Consider the following 19,266-nt stretch of genomic DNA (forward strand, 5'->3'; position numbering starts at 1 on the left):
AGGCATCAGAATCATGCCTTTATTTAGTTCGGGAAAAAAAATGCATGGACTTTAAGGAAACATACTTTGCTTATAATCCTTGCTCCTGTTAAACACAGTGGAAACGTTATCTACAGCCTTACAACATCCCAATGCTGGCTTTTGTTCCAATGGTGGTCGGGGACTGTAGTAGTGACTATGAACAAGGATACCTGTTTTTGGCTGCAGAAAGTTGTGACAGTTGAACTGTCCCATCTGAATGACCAGCACATTCTAGCTCACTGTTGCCAACTTCTGTATCTGTCCTGGGGTTACACAACACTAACAAGGTGCAGTGTTCAGGCAAATGTGGAAAAACAAACTCAAGCAGGTATTGTTTTACTGGAATTGCTTTCATGATGCATGCAATGGTCTGGGTTGGAAGGGATCTTAAAATCATTAGTTCCACCCACCCCTGACATGAGACATTGCCTATTCAAGTGCTATTTCCTTATTCTGTCAGCTGAAAAAGGCTGAGCAAGAGGTGGGATAGGGAAAAAAGGTCATGACCTAGGCATTCACATTGTATAAAGAAACAGCTTCTGCAACCATCCCACAAGGCAGTGCACACAAAGGAGACCTGCAGTCCCACCGTGTCCCACACAAGGTGTGCTGATACAGCAGCACTACACTCTCCACTTGCAGAGTTACATGGCAATGTTACACAAACTCCATCTGAAAAATAAACTTTATTATACATACAGGAGCTCATACCCCAGGAAACTATAGACAAACTATTTGGTCACTGAATTTGACATAGTTAGAGGAAGTTCACACTGATAATCACGGACAGTCCACAGAGGATATCTAGTGCCAGTGCTCTGGACCTGCCAGAGATCCAGCTCTTTTAGCTACTGGTGAAATCAATCCACCCTCAAACAGGCTTTCTGCACCGGCTACAGCAGCTTAGTTTACCAGCAATATCAAAAGAACTACCTCTTTCCCATGGGAAAAATGTGACTGTTAATGCTCTACTAAGAGGCAGATAGGATTCTCCTGGCCAGTACTCTGAATGAAACAACCACTCAGGATCTGACAGCGAACGCGACAACTTCCTTTGCATTCAACATTCTCCTTTTGGAAGAGGACAGTCTCAAATTCAGGAGGTTTTTAGAAAATATATGGAAATATATCCATATTTCCATTATATATCCATATTTCCATATATCGTCAAAGATTCAGTTCATTTGCATCATTTGATTTGGGTCCAAACATGGCCAAACACCAGCACCAGCTTTCTACACCAGAGGGTTCTAAAATCAGGTTTTAGAACTCTGGTTCCTTCCTCAGCACAAGGGAGAGAGTTTATTTCTGGAGTTTCTGCCTTTGCTTTGGGCCCAAACAGCACATTATGGACCCCTTCAACACAGCCTGTGCATCTCGTGATGAGTATTTAGTGGATGAGAAGGCAGGAGCAGGGCTGCTCTACTAGAGGTAAGGCAGCACCTTCCATCATAAGAGGTGCACAAATGCTATAAATAGGAGGATTTTTAACTTACGAGCTAAAAGGTTTCATGTTTCCTATTCCTTTTAAATAACTAAATTACTGGCATTATTTTACAGGCTTGTCAGGGCAGACATATGACTGATTTTAAATGGAATGCTCACCAGGGCAAAATATATTAATTTTGGCCCTTCTTCAACAGGAGATGCAACTGAGCGGGAAACATGATTTTAAAATTCACATTCCTTAAAGTGCCCATAACTTCCTTAGGATATGCATTTCAGACAGCTCTGAGCCATGGAGCAAATCTAAGGGGTGGAAGAAAGGGAAGACAATTCCTTTACATCCAGCTACAGTGTTCCCCCAACCCCACTCATGGATTCAGCCTAAGAGGGGAAGATTGTTCAGTTTTAGAAGTGCTGAAGTATTGCAGCAACTCAAGAGTATTTTTCTTATTCCTACTGCAGCACAATACTATCTAAAATGAGTGGTACTGCTTCCAGGAACAGATGCTGTCCTTGAGGCTTGCTGCACAGCTCTGGCTCAGAAAACGAACCACTCATGTAGAAACACTGAGGGAAGGGCAGATCTCCTGGGAGCAGCTCCCCAGCACCAGCACTGACAGCAGGTGCTGGGTACAGCTGCTGCTTCAGGGCTGGTTTGGGAAAGGCTGCAGCTGGGGCAAGTGCTGCCCTTCTTTGAAGGCGTGCGGGCCCTCAGCATGCAGAGGGCTGAGGCTCGAGGAAAACCTGTCACTCCTGCTCACAGATGGCCTGTGAAGCACAGGAAGAGCAGGACATGGAGAGCAAGCAGATACGTGGCCACTAGCAGTGGCAAGTGGGCTCGGGAGCGGAAGAGAGAGCGTAACAGGCGTCGTAGTCCAGGAGTACTCCGGGTCTGGAAGAGTAAAGAAAGACCGGTCACTACAAGGAATGGCTGTGGCCCCAGCTGCCTTCATCCAGAGCTCTCCAGACCATGGAGATAAGTTTGCTTAAGCTAATGAGTATAAACCTTCCCCAAATTGCTCCGCTGTCAGATCCTAGCACTAGGGCAATCCTCATGAGATGTTCCCCTTCCCCTGCTCTCTGCAAGGCTGTCCATGAACCAGCCCCACCCGATTTTGTTTCCAGCATGGTGAGAGCAGAAAAACTACACAGTCCCTGACCAATTTACGTGTGTCTACAGAGGAACTTAAGTGCTGTAGGTTCAGAGTTTCTTGAGTCAGCTGGGGCTCACATAATTGACAGCTGTGAATGTTAAATTCTTACTCTGCTGGAATTATTATCCATGGAGTCGATCAGCAAGGACTGCTCATGACCTGGAGTCATATCAATGCTGGCACTTAAGGAAGATGACCACTCACTTGACTGCAACCTGTCACAACAAATATGAAATTAAATTCAGTTTTTTATTATGATGTCCCAAATCAACACTGTAATCAAGCTTAGGAAAGAAGGTATTTCTTTAAAAAGGAATCAATCCCTGCAAGGAAGTCCTGGCTTCACTTGCCAAGAGCTGGTTCCATTTGAACAGGTGTCATGCCTCCTGAGCTCACATTGAGCAAAAGAACAGGGTGGCCTAGCTAGCAGGAGTCCTTCTTCCTTTCAAGTGAAATTTTATAGTGTGAAAGCCAGGGCAGATGACCTGAATGCTTTAAATTCTATGAAATTATTTTGGAAGCCAGCTCTGGCTGTAATAGTGCTGGTTCTTCCTATTTTCTAGTGACAGAGGCAGCAATCACATCCTGGGGCTATGGTTCATTAGTGAGATCAGCTGCAGGAGATTTTTATAGATGTTAATGCCAGAAGGAGCTAGAGCTGTCCAAACCTTGTAGCTATTACCAGGGAACCTCATCCAGAATTCTTCCATACAGACCATTATTTTTTTGCTAAATCAGCAAGTGTGTCAGAAGAAAGGCATTGTTTTCATGTAAAAGAATCCCCTAGTCCATAACTCCAGTTGTTTGAACTACCAGGAAATGCACAGCACATGTGCCTACAATCAGGTCATGTGCTAAAACCCCCTCCATAGTCAATGAAGAGAATCAAGCATTTTGAACCTGCTGCCCACTGCACCCTAATCCCAACATCTAGTCCAGATCAGCTGCCTTTGCTCTGCTGACTCTCAGGGCATCCGTGTAGTGCCCTGAGATAGGCAGAGCCCTGTGCAGTGCAGACCCCACTACTGGATACTGGGCATGGGGCAGGACAGGGGGCTAGGCTGAAGCTAAGCCTGGGAAAGGTGGACAAAAGTCCTTTCTCCTAAGTGTTTGTTTCTCAATAACCAAATTAATGAAAAGTTGATGTTAATTGGCAATACATTAAAAATGAGTGACATTCTTCAAGTCAAAACTGCTTTAGGCATGACAGACAGGTGCTTACTGAGCAGACAAATCCCCTGGAAGCATGAGAAGTCCTCTTCAGCATGCACCCAATTCTCAGTCTCCAAATTATATTTTCCAGTACTTAATTTAACTAATTGAGAAAGTTGGCATCTAGTTTCTAGACAGAACTTGCCTTAATGTCTAATAATCTGTCTCATCATATCTGCCTACAATTGAAGGAACGGTTGCCCAGGGAGGTTGTGAAGTCTTCCTCTTTGGAGACACTCAACAGCCATCTGGACATGGTCCTGGGCAGCTGGGTCTAGGCCAAGCAGGAGGCTGGGCCAGATGGTCTTTGGAGGCCCCTCAACTTCAACCCCTTTGGACCCCCAACCTCAACCTTTCTGTGATTCTGTGACAGACATGGTAGTTGTTGCTGTGCCACCAGTGCCATTTGAAAGAAGGATGTGATGAAGTGCATATGAAAAACAGAGCTAGAACCAGCACACTTCTGTGGTGATAGTGTTTGTTTGCTCAAGCTGCCTCACCTCCTGATCTGATCCTGTGCTGCAAAAAGCGCCTCCTCTGCAGCAAGACGACGGTCCCGTTCTTCCTCCAGCTGCTCCTCCAAATACCTAATATCCTGCTTTGTGCTGCTATGTAAATGTTCTGTTTCAGACAACCTGTCAGAAAATAACAAAGCATATGCCAAAAAAGGCCCAAATCATGGATCACTGTGTTTCTATTCTATTCACTAATGCAGTGTGTGAACAGACTGAAATTACTTCCCAGCTCACACAGGAGATTAGTCATCTTTACTATATATAAACTATTTGGAAAACTTGAGAGAAGATAAATCTTTTGAAGCTTCTGTTTCACATCAGGAAGGAGTTCCTTGCCTCTGTCACCATGGCTCTGCCTTCTGAAAATTATTTTGAAAGGGTTTGAGGAATCATGTGGTAGATCTTAGTTTCAGAAGGTTACAAGGAATCCTGTGCTACATCTCAATTCCAGACACACTCTCAGGCTACAGTCTTGAGACCAGGACCATTGATATACTTCAGCAGCTACTGAGGACGCAGCCTACCAGATACAAGATGCTGCTTTGGCTGGCATTGCTGCTGTATGTTATCCTTGTGGTTTTTTGAAGCTCTAATCCAAAGAGATAACTAATGACAGCTAATAAGTGCATACAGCAGTTCCTCCAAGTCCACAAGATCCTAGCGTGGGACTGAGTTTTCCCAAAACACTGGTGGCAGAGTAAAAGCATCAGGCTCATCACTAGCCTCAAGGCCTCCATCAGGACCAACATCCAAACCCCTGTTTTCTCAGACTTTCTTTACCTCAGCTGCAGCTCCTGCAGTTCAGGTGTGTAAGTGCCTCTCTGTGCCTCATTCTTTTCTTGGGGTGCTCCTGGGGCAGCGTCTGTTGCAAACAGCTCCTGAAAGAACACAGGAATGTAGTGCAAACTGCACTGAATGAAGAGGACACACAGCCATTACAATGCTGGACAGTTTGCAGAGCCACTTGAAATGAGCTTTTCCCCGCTGTGCAGCAAGCCTAGCCCCCTTACCATGCTCTTGTCTGCAGCCTGCAGCTCCTGGAGCTGTCTTTTGAGCACTAGACAGCGGTTCAGGACCTCACTGTAGTGCTGATGGCTCACACAGGGGCTCCGACTGCTCCCTCGGAGCTGGAGGGAGAGGGCATTTTTCTCCTCAAAGGCCTGAGATAGCTGAGAAGAGAACACAACCGGCAAGCAAAGAAATTGATTTTGTGAAAGCAAATTTGTTCTCTGTCTAGCTGAGGGTAAGAGTTCTCTTGAGAACACATAATTGCCACGCTGCCCATCGCTAATGTCAAAAGACCAGTGACAATCTCCGAGAGTAGCTTGTGGCAAAGGTTTCTGCAACAGGGAGTCTCAAAACATCAAAGAGACTTACAGAATACTACATGTCCAGAACAAGATTTCTAAAGTGCTGATACTGACCTAAACCTTTCAGAAATATCATCAGTAAATTATTATTTTATATTCTCACTTTGTCCTTGAACACAGCTCTCTTTCTGAAGATTGATAAATTCCGGGTCTTCCATTTCAGTGTGGGAACTGACTGATTGTGATTCTGCACTGAAATGCAGGAAGTGTTTCAAGCTGGCAGGCAGAAGTGAAGATGACAAGCTTGCCTTTCCAAGGAGGGACTTCCTTCAGCAGCCCAGAAAGCAGGAGGCTAGAAAGTGCTCCTGACAATAGACATGGAACCTGTAAACAACTTTCTTCATATGGTCTCGCTCTCTGGTCCCTTTGTCTGGCCTTCATCTCCCCCATCCAACTTCTTTCTCCCACTGTCCCCTCCATCTGTCCTCTCTCCTCCCCTCTCCCTTTCTGTCATCTCTTTTTTTTCCTCCCCTGCCTTCTTCCCTCCTCCTTTTTCCCTCTGGTCACCTGGGAAAAAGGGCACTAAATGGCAGTGGCAGAAAAGCTGCTGGTTCAGACCCTGTCACTGAGCCTGCTGGATGGGATCTGCCTGGGGCCTGGATATCGTTCTGGTGCATAAAGAACAGCTGTCCCACTCATGGCTTCTCTCTGCAGTGCTCTGGCTCTCACAGCTGCTCACTGAGGGAGAGCAGTGTGGGACATGGAGGATGGGCTCTGCTGCTGTGCCAGCGCTGTGCAGCAGCAGCGAATCCATCACTGTGATTCTAACACTGCTTTTCTGAGAGATGTATTTCTGATTTTGTGTTACTTCATTGAATGCCTGCAAGGACAGATTAATTCCTGCTTCCTGAGCCATATTCCAGCCAAACCCTCCCCACATTCCGTGTCCCTGACTGCAAGCAAGTATAAGACATGTATCAGTACCTTGCTGTTTAACTGCTGAATTCTGAGCTCTTTCTGGTGCAGTTCTTTCAGACTGTCATTTAGCTGGGCCTGGAGGTGTTTCATCTCTGCTTCTAGGCTTGAAAAGTCCCCTTTCAGGACTTCTGGAGAAATCTGCCAAGGAAAGAACAATGAAAAATATACTGCACGTATGACAACTCGCTCTTGTGTTTCTCCTCTCTTTTCAGTATTCCAAGGTCAAACCTAACATTATTCCTAGACCTGGAACTTGATCTGCTCAGGCAAAAGAGCAAATGGGGAATAAACAGAAATATCCTAAAAGCCATCTGAAAATACAAACAGTCAGGAAAGATTACCAAACTTGTACATATGATGGGTCCTGCTCAAAAAATGTCTTAAAGCTGTTTGCAACACAGGAAGAAAAAAAAAAGGCACATGAATGAGAAAAGAAAAAACAAACAAAAACCTAAAGCAATGTCCACACTGCTCTAATCAACAAAGACGAGAGGGCCAGCACTGAAGAATCCTCCTGGAAAGCATCACATGAACATTGTTCAAGCTTTTTCTTTGCATATATGCATGGGTGTATCAAAGGGATAAAGGAGATTTGCTACCCCCTCCACTGACATAAACCACTGGGGCATTGCAGACATGGCTGGGAGAGTTCTGTCTTGGCTCTGATGCACTGCACTGTGCATGCAGCCTTCCCTAGACAAGCAAAATACCAAACACATTCCACTCCACTTTTAGGACTGTATACAGGGGGAATAAGAGAGCAAGTGCAGTGTTCAAGCCTCATCCTCTCTGGGCTTGAACCAGGATTGCAGATCCCTGTTACAGTAAAAACAGCAAGAAAAATTCAATAGAAAACTTAAAAATTAAGATCTGACATTAAAATGAGAACTAAGACAGAAAATCTTAGATTCAAAGACAGTGCAAGAGGGCAATGCTAAACCAGACAGAATACACACCTGAGAAGTTCCATGCTGCTCCAAAGGACCCAAGGTGCCTCAGAAGCCCTGTCTCTTTTACCCTCTTTCTTGAAACACTGGAAACCAGGAACTTAATGAAGAGCACTTAAGGGTATGCCATAATTTCTACAACTTTCAGTGATGCAAGTTAGACTTGTTGGTATTATCTTTGGAGGCCTCACAACCACATCCAACGCTGCAGTCTGCAGGAGCTGGATACAGGCAACACATGCTCTTCTGGCTGAGTTTCAAGCTTCACATTTCCAGTAAAGAATCTGTATCTTTCCACCCACCTTGCTTTGGTGCTGTTCCTCTACGGTTTGAAACTTGCTGAAAGGCAGCCTCATTTCCTGTGTGAGCCTTTGTAAATGGCTCAGCTGCTTGTCCTTCTCTGCAATGGCCATCAGGTACTGCTCCTTCATCCTGCTGCTCTGCTTTTCCCAGGTGGTCTTCTCCTGTCTGCCCAGCATAAACAAGGGAAGTTACTAGTATCACTTATGACGACCAGGTACCCAGCTAAGAATGAGCCAAGGGTGATTCAATCATCACCTCATGCTAGACACGAAGTTTTATAACCAAGCCAAGCCAAAAAAATACACTTAAGTACAGGAACCTTAAAAGCAGGTTTAAGGAAGTTTTCTGTATTTGGTTGAACCCTTTGGATTATTCCATGCTGTCGCAGGGTGACTTTTTCACACTTTATGTGTTCCTGCACATTGTTTTGATCTCACTGTACAGAGTTTTGTCAAGGAAATCACTGGCAATGCCACTTGTCCCCACAATAATTTCTCTGCACAGTCATATGTACACCAGAGCAACAGTACTGATCACACCACACCAACCTGAGGCCATCACTTCATGTACAGTGTAAAAGCTGCACAGGAAATAAACCTCCTGTTCTTTTGTCAGGATAAATAAAATTTTTAAGATGCTTCAAACTTTACAAGATTTGAAGTGTTAATTTGAGGGTCAGATTGGGAGTAGGGGGGAGGGAGAGAACTACAAGTTTTTATATCACTCTGGACAAAGATAAGCCATAGACCTTTCCACAAAGAAAATCCCACCCTTTTCATTCAAGCCTCAGGCATTCTTAAATGGATCTTTGAAATATCTGAAAGCATTTCCCCCTGTTTTCAGAACAGAGCGTATTTGTCTGACTAGTTTTAGTCCAGTTGGAGAAGACAATTTTACTAGACTTGAATTACAGAGTTAAAAAAAAAAAAAAAACTAACTAGAAGACATAGAGCAAGTGAAATCAAGGATTTATAATAAAATAAATATAGCCATACAAAAGTAGTATACTCTAAACTATGGTATCAGTGGGATAATAAAGGGTGTTCAGCAGCAGCCTGGAATGGAAAGTACTGTGATCATATACATAAGCTCCAATACAAGAAACAGCCTCAGTTTCCTCTCCAACAGATGATACTGACCACCACTGGATGAAGGAAATAAAAACAAAAACGTCATTGATCTATTTCACACAGGCATTGACCTCCAAGATGCTAGGCTGTAATTCTGAGGCAAAAGCTGGACAAGGGAAACACATGTCGTCTCCTGGCCAGGGCAGAGCGCTCAGTGTCACTTGGCACAGTCCAGGCTGAGGTTCTCAGCATTCCTTCCACCTCTGCCCACAACTGCTCTTTGAGAGAAACAAACACATTTGCAAGCTCGCCAAGGCAGGGAGCAGACAGACAGCTCACCTGAGCTGCTGGAGCTCCTGCTGGTACACAACTCCTTCCTGCCTCAGCTGTTCTTGTAGACGAAGCTGTTTGTCTGCCTCTTGCTCCCACTGCTGCAGCTGTGCCTTTAAGCGATAATTTTCAGCAGCTTCCACCCCGACCAGGATGTATTGCTGCTGCAGATTCTCCAGCTCTCTTATCTGGAATTAAAGAGAAACATCATTGTGTGACAGCTGAGCAAACATCAGGTTTATTACTTAGAACAGTTTAAGAGCATTTCTTACTGTGGAGTCTGGAGGGAGAAAAGGTCACATTCAGATGACAGAGGAACTAAAAACAGAATCATCAAATACAGCAGTGTACTAAAAACTGCTCAGAAAAAAAGCCCTCAGACAATTCTACTGGTAATGAGGGCAGTGAATTTTGAGCCCTCCCATGAAGATGTGAAATACATTAACAAAAAGACCCCAGGCTACAATATTGATTACCTTATTCAGAGGAAAACTAAGTGACACAGAAGGAGCTGGTTAAGCATACCTCCTGAAGTTGGTATTTACTGTAAACGAGGAAACTGATAAGTAAAATCCTTTTGGGTCTCCAGTTCCAGTCAGGCTATAATTAGAAGTACGTTGTTACACATGCATCACTGAAACTGTTTTTGAAGACAGGAAGACATGGCTGATCTGGAGACAGGACAGTGCTCAATGACTGGCAGTGGGACCTGACTGTCAAAGTCTGTCTTCTGACCTGCAACAAGAACTCTGGAACTTGCTGGGCTGCACTGTGTCAGAGACTATACAAACACAGACACATCCAGTGTGCAGGCAAGAATGTCAAAAGGAATCTGCAATGTCTTGTACCTGCCTTGAAAGTCAGCTGCAAAGAGGAGGAGGAAACTCAAGCCTTTGTTCTAGTCTCTTTTAGAAATCTAAGGCAAATCAAATGAGCTGACACAGATGTGAACTATGCAGGTTAACAGGGACTTTATTTCCATGATTTCATATTTTAAACCAAGCTAACAGAGAAACCACCCTGGGAAGTTAACAATGGAATCATAGCCTCCATGCCAGAGAAAATAATACAGATGGCCCACACTGGATCCATGGGGTCTGATGGAGCATGCCCACAAATGCTAAGGTCATTGGGAGGCAACTCTATTACCTTTGAAAGGTCATGGTGACCCAAGAGGTTCCAGAAGACTGGAAGAAAGCAAATGTCATCCCTGGCTACAAGAAGGGCAAGAAAGAAGAATTGTGAACCTGCAGTCTGGTCAGCCTCATCTCCATCCCTGGGAAAGTGAGAGAGAAACTAATTCTGGAAACCATTTCCAGATACATGAAAAAACAGATTGGCCTGAGAAACTGTGGAATATTTACCAATTCAAAATCCAACAGGACATTGTACAGAGCAACCTATTCCAGCAAGCCTTGTTTGTGCAGGGGGATTGGACTAGAAGATCTCCAGAAGACCCTTTGAATCTCAACTATTCCCTTTGAATCAACACTATCTTCAAGCGATTCCATGAAGATGCAGCCTGATCTATGCATCACACTGCAATTACCAGACCTAAGTGCTGAATTTTAAGACTTGAAGATCCAAACCTCCTGTGGTGCTTAAAGTAAGAGCAGGAAGAGAGAACATGGACTTACTACTCTGTCTCTGTCACTCTGCAAGGAGGCCAGCGCCTTCTTCAGACTCTGCACTTCCGAAGCAGTGGTGGAAAAGCTCCCTTCTTCTTGGTGCTTCACTTCTTCAATCTTACGTGTTTTGTCCAATTCATTCAGCAGATGGTCTCGGTCATTCTGCAGGCTTGCCATAGCCTTGGAGAAAGATTTGACTTGGTTGGAAGAGCCTTCCAATTCCAAAGACAAGTGGAGAAGCTCATCATCTTTAGCTCTGAGCTGCTGATTAAGTTTCTCAATCTGGGCCAAGAGGCCTCTTTCATCAATAGCCTTCTGCAGTTCTGTCAGCTCAGACCTCACCGTATCTCGGTCCCTGACAGTGGAATGTTGCTCCTCTTGTAGCTGAGCCATCTGTTTCTGAAGATTCTGCACTAGACTCTTTTGTTCCTCCAAGTCTACAGAATATTTCTGTTTCAAAATATGAAGCTCTTCATTGGCCTGGTCTCGGCTATCCTGAAGAGAGCTCATGGACCTCCCAAAAGACTGAATTTGAGCTCTGAGATCTTTGTTTTCATCTGTGACTTCAAGCAATTTCTGTTCCATTTCCATCAAGTCCCGTGCCAACTCTGCTACTCTCTCTTCAGCTGTCTCGGTTTCGTTCCTCATTATCCCTGCATCATGATGCAGGTGCTTCAATTCCTTCCGAAGCCTGTCCTCAGCCTCTCCCACTCTCTTGGCTGCATCCCTCTGAACACCTTCGAGCTCCCCCTCAAGTTCTTTTATTCTTTTCTGGGAGAGGGAAAGCTCATGACTCAGTTGTTGTACCTCTTTCTCTCGAGCCTTCAGTTCTGCTTGACACTCCACAATGGGACTCCCCTCACGTAATGCTGCCATCTCACTCTGCACCTGCGACAGAGAGGACATAAGAGTTTCAATCTCTTGAGACATACCGACTTTATCCTCTCTTAAGGCTTCCATGCACTTCCTGAGATCATCCTGAGTATGCTCAGACTCTTTCAGCTGTGTTTCTATGATTGCCTTCTCATTTTCCAGAGTTTGGATCCGCTGAAGCTGTATTTTGAGAAGTTGCTTCTGTTGGGAGTCCTTTATTGAAATCACTTGGTTAAGGTCTTCTCTGTACCGCACCAACTCTGCATTCAGCTTGGCATTCTCAGAGTTGAGGTCATCCATCTGGCTATGGAAACTTCTCATTTCTTCCTTGAGCTTGTTGTTTTCAGCAGCAGCCTCTTGAATTAGCTGGTCTTTTTCCAAGATGATAACAAGATGGCGTTCCTCAAGCTGCTTGTAGTCTCTCAGAATGCGGTCCCGGTCGTCCTGCAGAGATGACATGGACCTGGTGAAGGAGTCCAGCTGTGCCTTCTGCTGCCTACTTTCTTCTCTGCTTATCTTCATCTTTTCAGTGAGATGATCGAGTTTGTCAAGAAATTTGTTCTTCTCATTTTCCAAGGCTTTTTTATCGTCTTCCTCCTTACTTAGCCTACACTCCAACTCTTTCATCTCTTCAGAATGTTGCTGCTGTAATTCAGATAGAGCAGCCATCACTGCTTCTTCTTTGGCAGACAGCAAACTCATGATCTTTTGATCTTTGGCACTGGTTTCTTCATGCAGCTTATTTGTTAGGTCCTTGGAAGCCTGCAGGTCAGCTTCAAGCTGCTCACACTTGAGTTTAAAATTCTGGATATTCATCTCTTGTTGTTTGACCACAGTCCCCAGCTCTTCCCTGGCCAGCTCACATTTGGTGAAGGAATTCTGTAAGTCAGCAAGCTGGTCTCTTAGGGTGCTGATTTCTGACTTCAGTTCCTGCTGTTCATTCTGAGACTTGCTGTACAGTTCCTGAGACCCCTCAAGCAGAGTCAAAAGCTCTTTTTTTTCCTCCTGCAACATTTCACATGTCTTTTGATGATGCTGAATCTCCTTCCTGCAGTCAGCCTCCCAGTCTTTCTTGTTGCATTCCAGCCTGAAAAGATTAAGTTGGTCAAAAATCCACAAAGTATCTCAGTATCTAAACCCACACTAACTCTGTTCTTATAGTAAATTAGAAAAGCCACAGAAATTGTTTTACTTAAAGAAAGCAAACTGGAAATATCTCTCAATTTAAAATTCAATATATCTTTTAAAGTTCTGACTGTATTACCGCCTTAAAGGGGTTGTGGCAGGGGAATATATTCTTTTAAAGTTGTTCATATCAATACTGAAAAAAGTGTTCACTTAAACACTGAATGTTATCACCTCCCTGTCATTACATTACTCTTCTTGTCCATTGTAGCTAACAATAAAAACAACCCCATGCCATCCCACAATAAAATTGCTGGTTCTGATACCTTTGATGTCCATTTAATGCTTCATCATGCAAAGATACAGCATATATATAAAACAATTTTACTCACGTAAGAATGGTTTTGTTTTGAATTTTGGAAATATACAGATGTATACACATTTTGATAGGTTTCCATAGCTCCATCTTCCCCTTAGAATTTATTTTGGGACTAAATTGGAATTATGTATCCCAATGCTCTCTTGACTTCTCAGTGCAAAAACTCAGTGCAAAAGAAACTCTTTAATTAATCTGAAATTTTAAATACTCTGGAGAGTAATCAGATGGTGAGTGCTTGTCACAGAGAACAGATTTAACACAGGTATTCTACGGACGTGAAGAAGGCCTATTCTAGAGTGATCACCCCAAGTCCTTGTGCAGATAACAAATACAAGTAACCTTTTCCTCCCCTGACACAGCTTATTTACCTGGATACATGAGTCTGGAGTTCTTCCACACGCATGGTCATGTGTTTCACCTGGTCCTGTAGCACAATACAAGCTTCCTCTTTCAAACGTATTTCTTCTTCCTTCTTTTGAATAGTTTCAGTGAATTTCTTCTCCCATGTTTTTGATTCATCTATCACTCTATCCCTATCATCCTGAAGGGAAGACATGCTCCTGGTGAAGGCTGCAAGCTGGGCTAGTGTTTTGTTTAGATTGCCTTCCAGTTGCTTGGCTTCTTGATCCTTTGTCTTCAAGGAGTCTTGCAGGTCACCAACTGTTGTTTCCATATGGTCTTTCTCCCTCTGCAATGTTGCCAGCTTTGCTTCCATATTTTTGATCTCCTTTGAGTGCTTGTCTTTTTCCTGTTCCAGTCTTCTTTCAAAGTCCTCATCCTTTTTCTTCATTTGAATTTTAATTTTCTCTTTGTGCGCTTGCAACTCTTCTTTCACTTTGATACTCTCAGCTAGAACCCTTGCTGCCTCACTCTGGGTGTCATCCAACACTACTCTGCAGTGAGCAAGCTCTGCCTGGGTTTTCTTGGTGTCTTCAACTGCTTTAGCTGAAATTTCTTTGGCTGCTTCTACCTCTTTCTGAGTCTCACTCTGCAGAAATTCCAGAGCTTTAACAGTTCTTTCTAAACTACTGTTCTTTTCCTGGCTTTTGATACAGTCCTTCTGCAGCTGCTTAATCTCCTGCTGTTTCTGTTTCAGCAGTTCTTGAAGCTCCTTTATATGCGTGCTGCTTTCTCCTCTCCAATTGTATTTTAGCATTTCTACAAATTCCTTTTGCTTTTCTGAACTTGCTTTGCTTTTCTCCTTTGCCATCTGACTTTTCTCCTCCTCCAGTTTGTGCATCATTCTCTGCAAGCTCTGAAGTTCATGTTTCAGTTGATCATTTTTGATTTGGAAGTCTGTTGCATCTTGCTGATAGTTTCCAATACTTCCATTAAGTTCTGCCAGCTGATTCATGAGCCTTTCTTCCAAGTCATCCTTTTCAGCCTCTAGAGCATCCTTCAGTGCTGTCATTCTGACCAGGTCGTCTCTGGCTTCTTGGACCATTTGCTCCATCTTTGCTACTGTGGCCTGCAGATCATTCACTTCATGGACTTTCTCTCCCATTTGGTGCTCTAAAGCCCTTTTCTCACCTGCTAAAGTCTCAACAGACCTGCGGATGTTGCCCAGCTGTTGCTCTGAAGCCCTTCTATTATCTTCCATCTCTGTGATTCGCTTGGTGAGCTCAGCTATTTGCTGTCTGTAGAGACCAGGATCCTCACAAGGTCTATCACTTTCAAATGCCTCTTGTTCCAGCTCTGCAGCAGGAGGCTCTGATCGAAAAGTGACATCCACTTGATTTTCAGACTCTTCTGTTGGTGGTAGTGTGGCAACTGCCTCAGTTTCTTCCTCTGCTGTCTGCTGGGCAACACACCTGTCTACAAGTTCTCTGCTTTCCTTCAGCTTAGATTCTGTTACCTGCAAAAGGCACTTCAAGTCCATAATCTCTTGATTAAGAGACTCCTTTTCAGCCATTACTGTCTCAAGCTGAGTAGAAAGAGACTGGCACTCTCTCCTAGAGCACTCCAGATCTTCTTTCAGGCTAGTGTTTGTAAAGCTCTCTCCAGTCCTGTGTAGCTCTCCATCTGTAAAACGCATCTCTGCTCTAAGCTTCTCATTCTCCTCCTCCAGTTCCAGGATCTTTTGTTGCTTTGACTTTGCAAATTTCCTCATTTTCTCCTTCATTTCATCCATTTCCTGTCCAGCGTCCTGTAGCTGCTTATCTGTTTCCTGTTTTTTTGCTTCAGCCCCTTTTAGCTGAATGAAGATTTCCTGCTTTTCCTGCCTAACAGTTTCCAACACACGCTGAATTCGCTCAGCCTCATTACTCACATTCTCATACGACTGCAGCAGAGTTTCATATTCTCCCTGAAGCTCCTTGTATTTCTCCTGCCACTCAGAACTCTCAGTGGCTTGAAAGCTTTTCAATGATTCCACCTCCTTCTCCAGCTTCTCCTTCTCTAGAACAACTCTGTCCAGAGTAAGTGTAAGGTTTTGACAGCATCCATCAAGATTCTGATTTTCTCTAAGTAGTTTATCAATTTCTGCAGTAAGTTTTTCTCGCTCTCCAGTGAGGCACACTAACTTTTCTGTTAAGGTATCCGTTTCTTTAACATGGCAACATATTTGGCTTTCCATATTTGTCAGCTTGACAGAAAGATTGTCAATAGTAGTTTTAGCATTAGCTAGCTCTTCTTTTAGACACTTACTCTCCTTTAGTGCCTCTTTTCTAGAGATAAGTGCTGCTTGCAACTTTCTCTGCATTTGATTCTTCTGCTTAGCTGCTTCTGCATTGTCTTCTTGCTTCTCCTGAATTTCAAGCATCTCTGTTTGTAGTCGCTTGCTTTGCTCCTCATGCACCTTAGCCTGAGCTTCCAACTGACTACACAGTCTTTGGACAGATTCCTCTTTTTCCAGCAATTGTGCGTGCACATTATTGAGAGCGTCGCTTTTCTCCATTAACTGCTGGTTAAGAAATTCCATTTCTTCATCCTTTTGATGCACAAGAATTTTCAAGTCTTCCAGACTGGCCACTCCAGAAATTTTTCCTTGATTCTCCTCCAATTCTGTCTGAAGACTTGCTCCCTTAGCTTCAGCTTGGTCAGAGGTTCTCTTCAGCCCTTCTATCTCTATAAACAACTGTGCTATGTGCTGTTGCAAATCAAAGATTAATTCTGATTTGTGAGCAAGCTCCCTTTGCATATGGCTGACATTACATTCCAATTTCTCTTTCTCCATGTGCAATTTGTCAAGGTTTTTTTTCCACTCTTCCTCAGAAATATCTGCAACTTGTACAAGCTTGTTATTTGTTGTATCTTCTGCTTCCACAGATGAAGAATCCAACCTACCTTGACTCCCAAAAACACTCTCTGCTGATCCTTTCTGCTCTTGGAGCTGTCTGAGCTGGGCCTGGATGCTGTCCTTCTCTTTGCTTTGCTGATCAAATTGTTCTTGCAGGATGTTGTAATCATCTTTTTGCTGTTTCAGTTGTTCTCTGTGATGCCTGTCTTTTTCTTGAGCCTTTTTTATAGTGTCTTTGCGAGATACGAGAGCTTCTTGAAGTTTTTTTTGAAGTTGTTCTTTTTCTTGTTCAAGAACTGAAATCCTTTCTTTAAGAGCAAACTTTTGTTTTTCTTCCAGATTTGTACCTGCTGAACTGTGTTTCTCATTTTCTTCTTCATCAACTTCTGGGCTTTCATTGGTTTCAGTTACTTTGTCAGGAATTGTCTGATGCTCCATGATTTCATCTTTAACTGAAGCAGTGTTTGCCTTATTTTGCAAGCTTTGCCTCATTTCCTCAATCACTGCCTGCAGTCGTGCTTCAGTAGTTTCTTTTTCCTTCCGTATGCTCTGCAACTCAGATTCCTTTTCAGAAAGCAGCTGAATCATATAGTCCTCACGGGGGTGGTTTTCAAGACCCATTTCTTTGCTCATCATGCTTCTCACATCTTCTTCCCCTGCAGCTGCCTGAGCCACTGAGGTTTCCAATTTTTGTTCTCTACTCAGTTGTTCTAATTCATTCTCCAATCTGGTTACCTTCTTCAGAAGCTCCTTCCTGTTCACAAGTACTGCTTGCAGCTTCCGCTTTACTTGCTCGTTTTCTTTTCTCAGAAGTTCAACTTGATTTACTAATTCCTCATTTTCTTTACTCACTGCTTCTGCCTCATTCTGCTGTTTGGATACCCCACACTTCACACAGGTATCTTTTGCTCCTACGTTCTGTTCTTTTTCTTCCTGGGCTTTTAATAACAGACTTGTCTGCTCCTTAAGACTCTTCAGCTCATTTCCTAGAGAAAACTTCTCTTCATTCAGCAGGACCATTTTCTCAGACATGCTGACACTGATCTCTGCCATCTGTCGGTCCTTTTCCAGCAAGGCTTGTTGCAGGCTCTCTATAGATTTGGTGTGCTCAGCAACAAGCTGTTCCAGGCTTGCTGCCTCGTGTCCCTTTAAGGTTAACTTGTGGGAAAGCTCTTCCATCTCTGCTGTATTCTTCCTCAAAAGTTGTCCTAGATCAAGTACTTCACATTCCTTTGTCTCAACCTGGCTTCTCAGATCCTTTAGTTGCATGTCCTGGTCAGAAAGCTGAAGTTGTGCTTCATCCAAGTCCTTTTGCAAAGCTTCAATTTTTATATCCTTGGATTTAAATTCATTTTTAAGGCTCTGGATTTGCTCTCTTAGAAGACTGCTTTGACTGTCTGACAGTCTCTGCTTTTCTGAAAGAGCTAGCTCTTCTGCCAGTTGCTTCACTTGCTCCTTCAGTTCTGTTATGGTAGAAAGTTCTTTGGCCTGATCTTGTTCTTCAGTCAATACACAAGACGTACTGTCAGGATCCTCTCCTTTTTTCTTGTATTCCTCAGCCAACTGGTTTAGCCTATTTATTTCTACACATTTTTCTCCTAGTTCTTTCCTAAAGGATTCTTCTGATTTCTGCAGAATTATTTGCAGTTCTGTAATTTGGTTTTGTAGCTTGATCAGCTCTTGAGATTGAGAGGTGCCAGGGCTTCCCTGAGGCTCTTCTTGGAAGCTGATTCCATTTTCCTGAAGAAAGCCAATTTGCTGCATTTCTGTTTCTCTCAGTAATGAGACACTCTGTGTATCTGAAGCCTTCTGCTCCTCCCTCTCCAGACACTGTATCTGTGAATTCTCTTCCAGCTGGTTACCTTCTGTTTGGCTGCCTGTAGAAGTTTGGCCACTGGGGCCCTTGAGCTGGCTTTTCAGAAAAGTTATTTCTTCTTGGGCTTCTTTCAGTTCCAGCAGCAAAACAGACAACTCTTTCTGTTTCTCTGCAGCAATGTAGTCTAGAATTCCAGGTGGACAACTTTCCTCAGTAAACTGCTTGCTTCTATTGGTAAAGCCATCTGTTCTTGCCTAAAAGAAAACAGTAGGCATCATTTTTCCTTTGAGTCTTGTGAAAGGGCCATTTCTGGAAGTATCTGCTTTCCACATTTTGTAGCTTTTGTAGCTGTCTCAAGCTGGCTTCTGCAATACATAGAAGCCTTGCTAATAACAGGGGGACTCTGTCTTGGCAGTGGGGGGTGGACTAGGTGACCTCCAGAGGTCCCTTCCAACCCAAACTATTCTGTGATTCTGTGACTTCCCAGGTCACTTCTGCTAATTTCAGTTTCTGAAGTTGCAGCATGAAAGATTCTGGCTTCAGGATCAGATCGTAACAACTTCCTAATCCCTTTTTTCCCCTTCTCTCTTGATTGCAAGATAGTATGACTCTGAACTGTTTAAGTTCTCCTGTGATTCTAACAAGCCCTCTAGTGTACTTAGCCAGTCACAATTTCATGGCATCCTATTCACAGTCTCTGAATAAGGAGGTTTTGTCCCCTATTCAATCTGTCCATTAACATGGCAAAGAAGCAGGATAGAAACCCATATTCCAATCTGTGTCCATGCCCAAAGTGAAAGCACTAGACAAAGCACCTGGAGCAAGGTGCTTGGCTTTTTCCAAATAACAATCTTTAGGTTTCTTCCCATCCCCCAAACAGATTACAAAAGAAAAGCACTCACAAATCCTCCCCAGACAGCT

General features: G+C 43.6%; 1 protein-coding gene across 1 annotated transcript in view; it reads right to left on the minus strand.

Moving 5' to 3' along the window:
* Positions 1 to 688: 688 nt before the first annotated feature.
* The window catches only part of GOLGB1 (golgin B1), a 39,674-nt gene continuing 21,096 nt past the window's right edge, over positions 689 to 19,266 (minus strand). Inside the window, exons 15-24 of the mRNA XM_053943411.1 lie at positions 13,660 to 18,599; positions 10,924 to 12,874; positions 9,296 to 9,474; positions 7,886 to 8,051; positions 6,643 to 6,774; positions 5,359 to 5,517; positions 5,129 to 5,226; positions 4,334 to 4,468; positions 2,731 to 2,836; positions 689 to 2,359 (exon numbers count right to left, since the gene is read on the minus strand). Coding sequence (XP_053799386.1) covers positions 2,225 to 2,359; positions 2,731 to 2,836; positions 4,334 to 4,468; positions 5,129 to 5,226; positions 5,359 to 5,517; positions 6,643 to 6,774; positions 7,886 to 8,051; positions 9,296 to 9,474; positions 10,924 to 12,874; positions 13,660 to 18,599 — 8,001 coding nt within the window. The 3' untranslated portion in view covers positions 689 to 2,224. The remainder of the gene's footprint in view (positions 2,360 to 2,730; positions 2,837 to 4,333; positions 4,469 to 5,128; positions 5,227 to 5,358; positions 5,518 to 6,642; positions 6,775 to 7,885; positions 8,052 to 9,295; positions 9,475 to 10,923; positions 12,875 to 13,659; positions 18,600 to 19,266) is intronic.

This window comes from Vidua chalybeata, chromosome 5 (genome assembly GCF_026979565.1).
Source record: "Vidua chalybeata isolate OUT-0048 chromosome 5, bVidCha1 merged haplotype, whole genome shotgun sequence".
NCBI classification, from domain to species: Eukaryota; Metazoa; Chordata; class Aves; order Passeriformes; family Viduidae; genus Vidua; species Vidua chalybeata.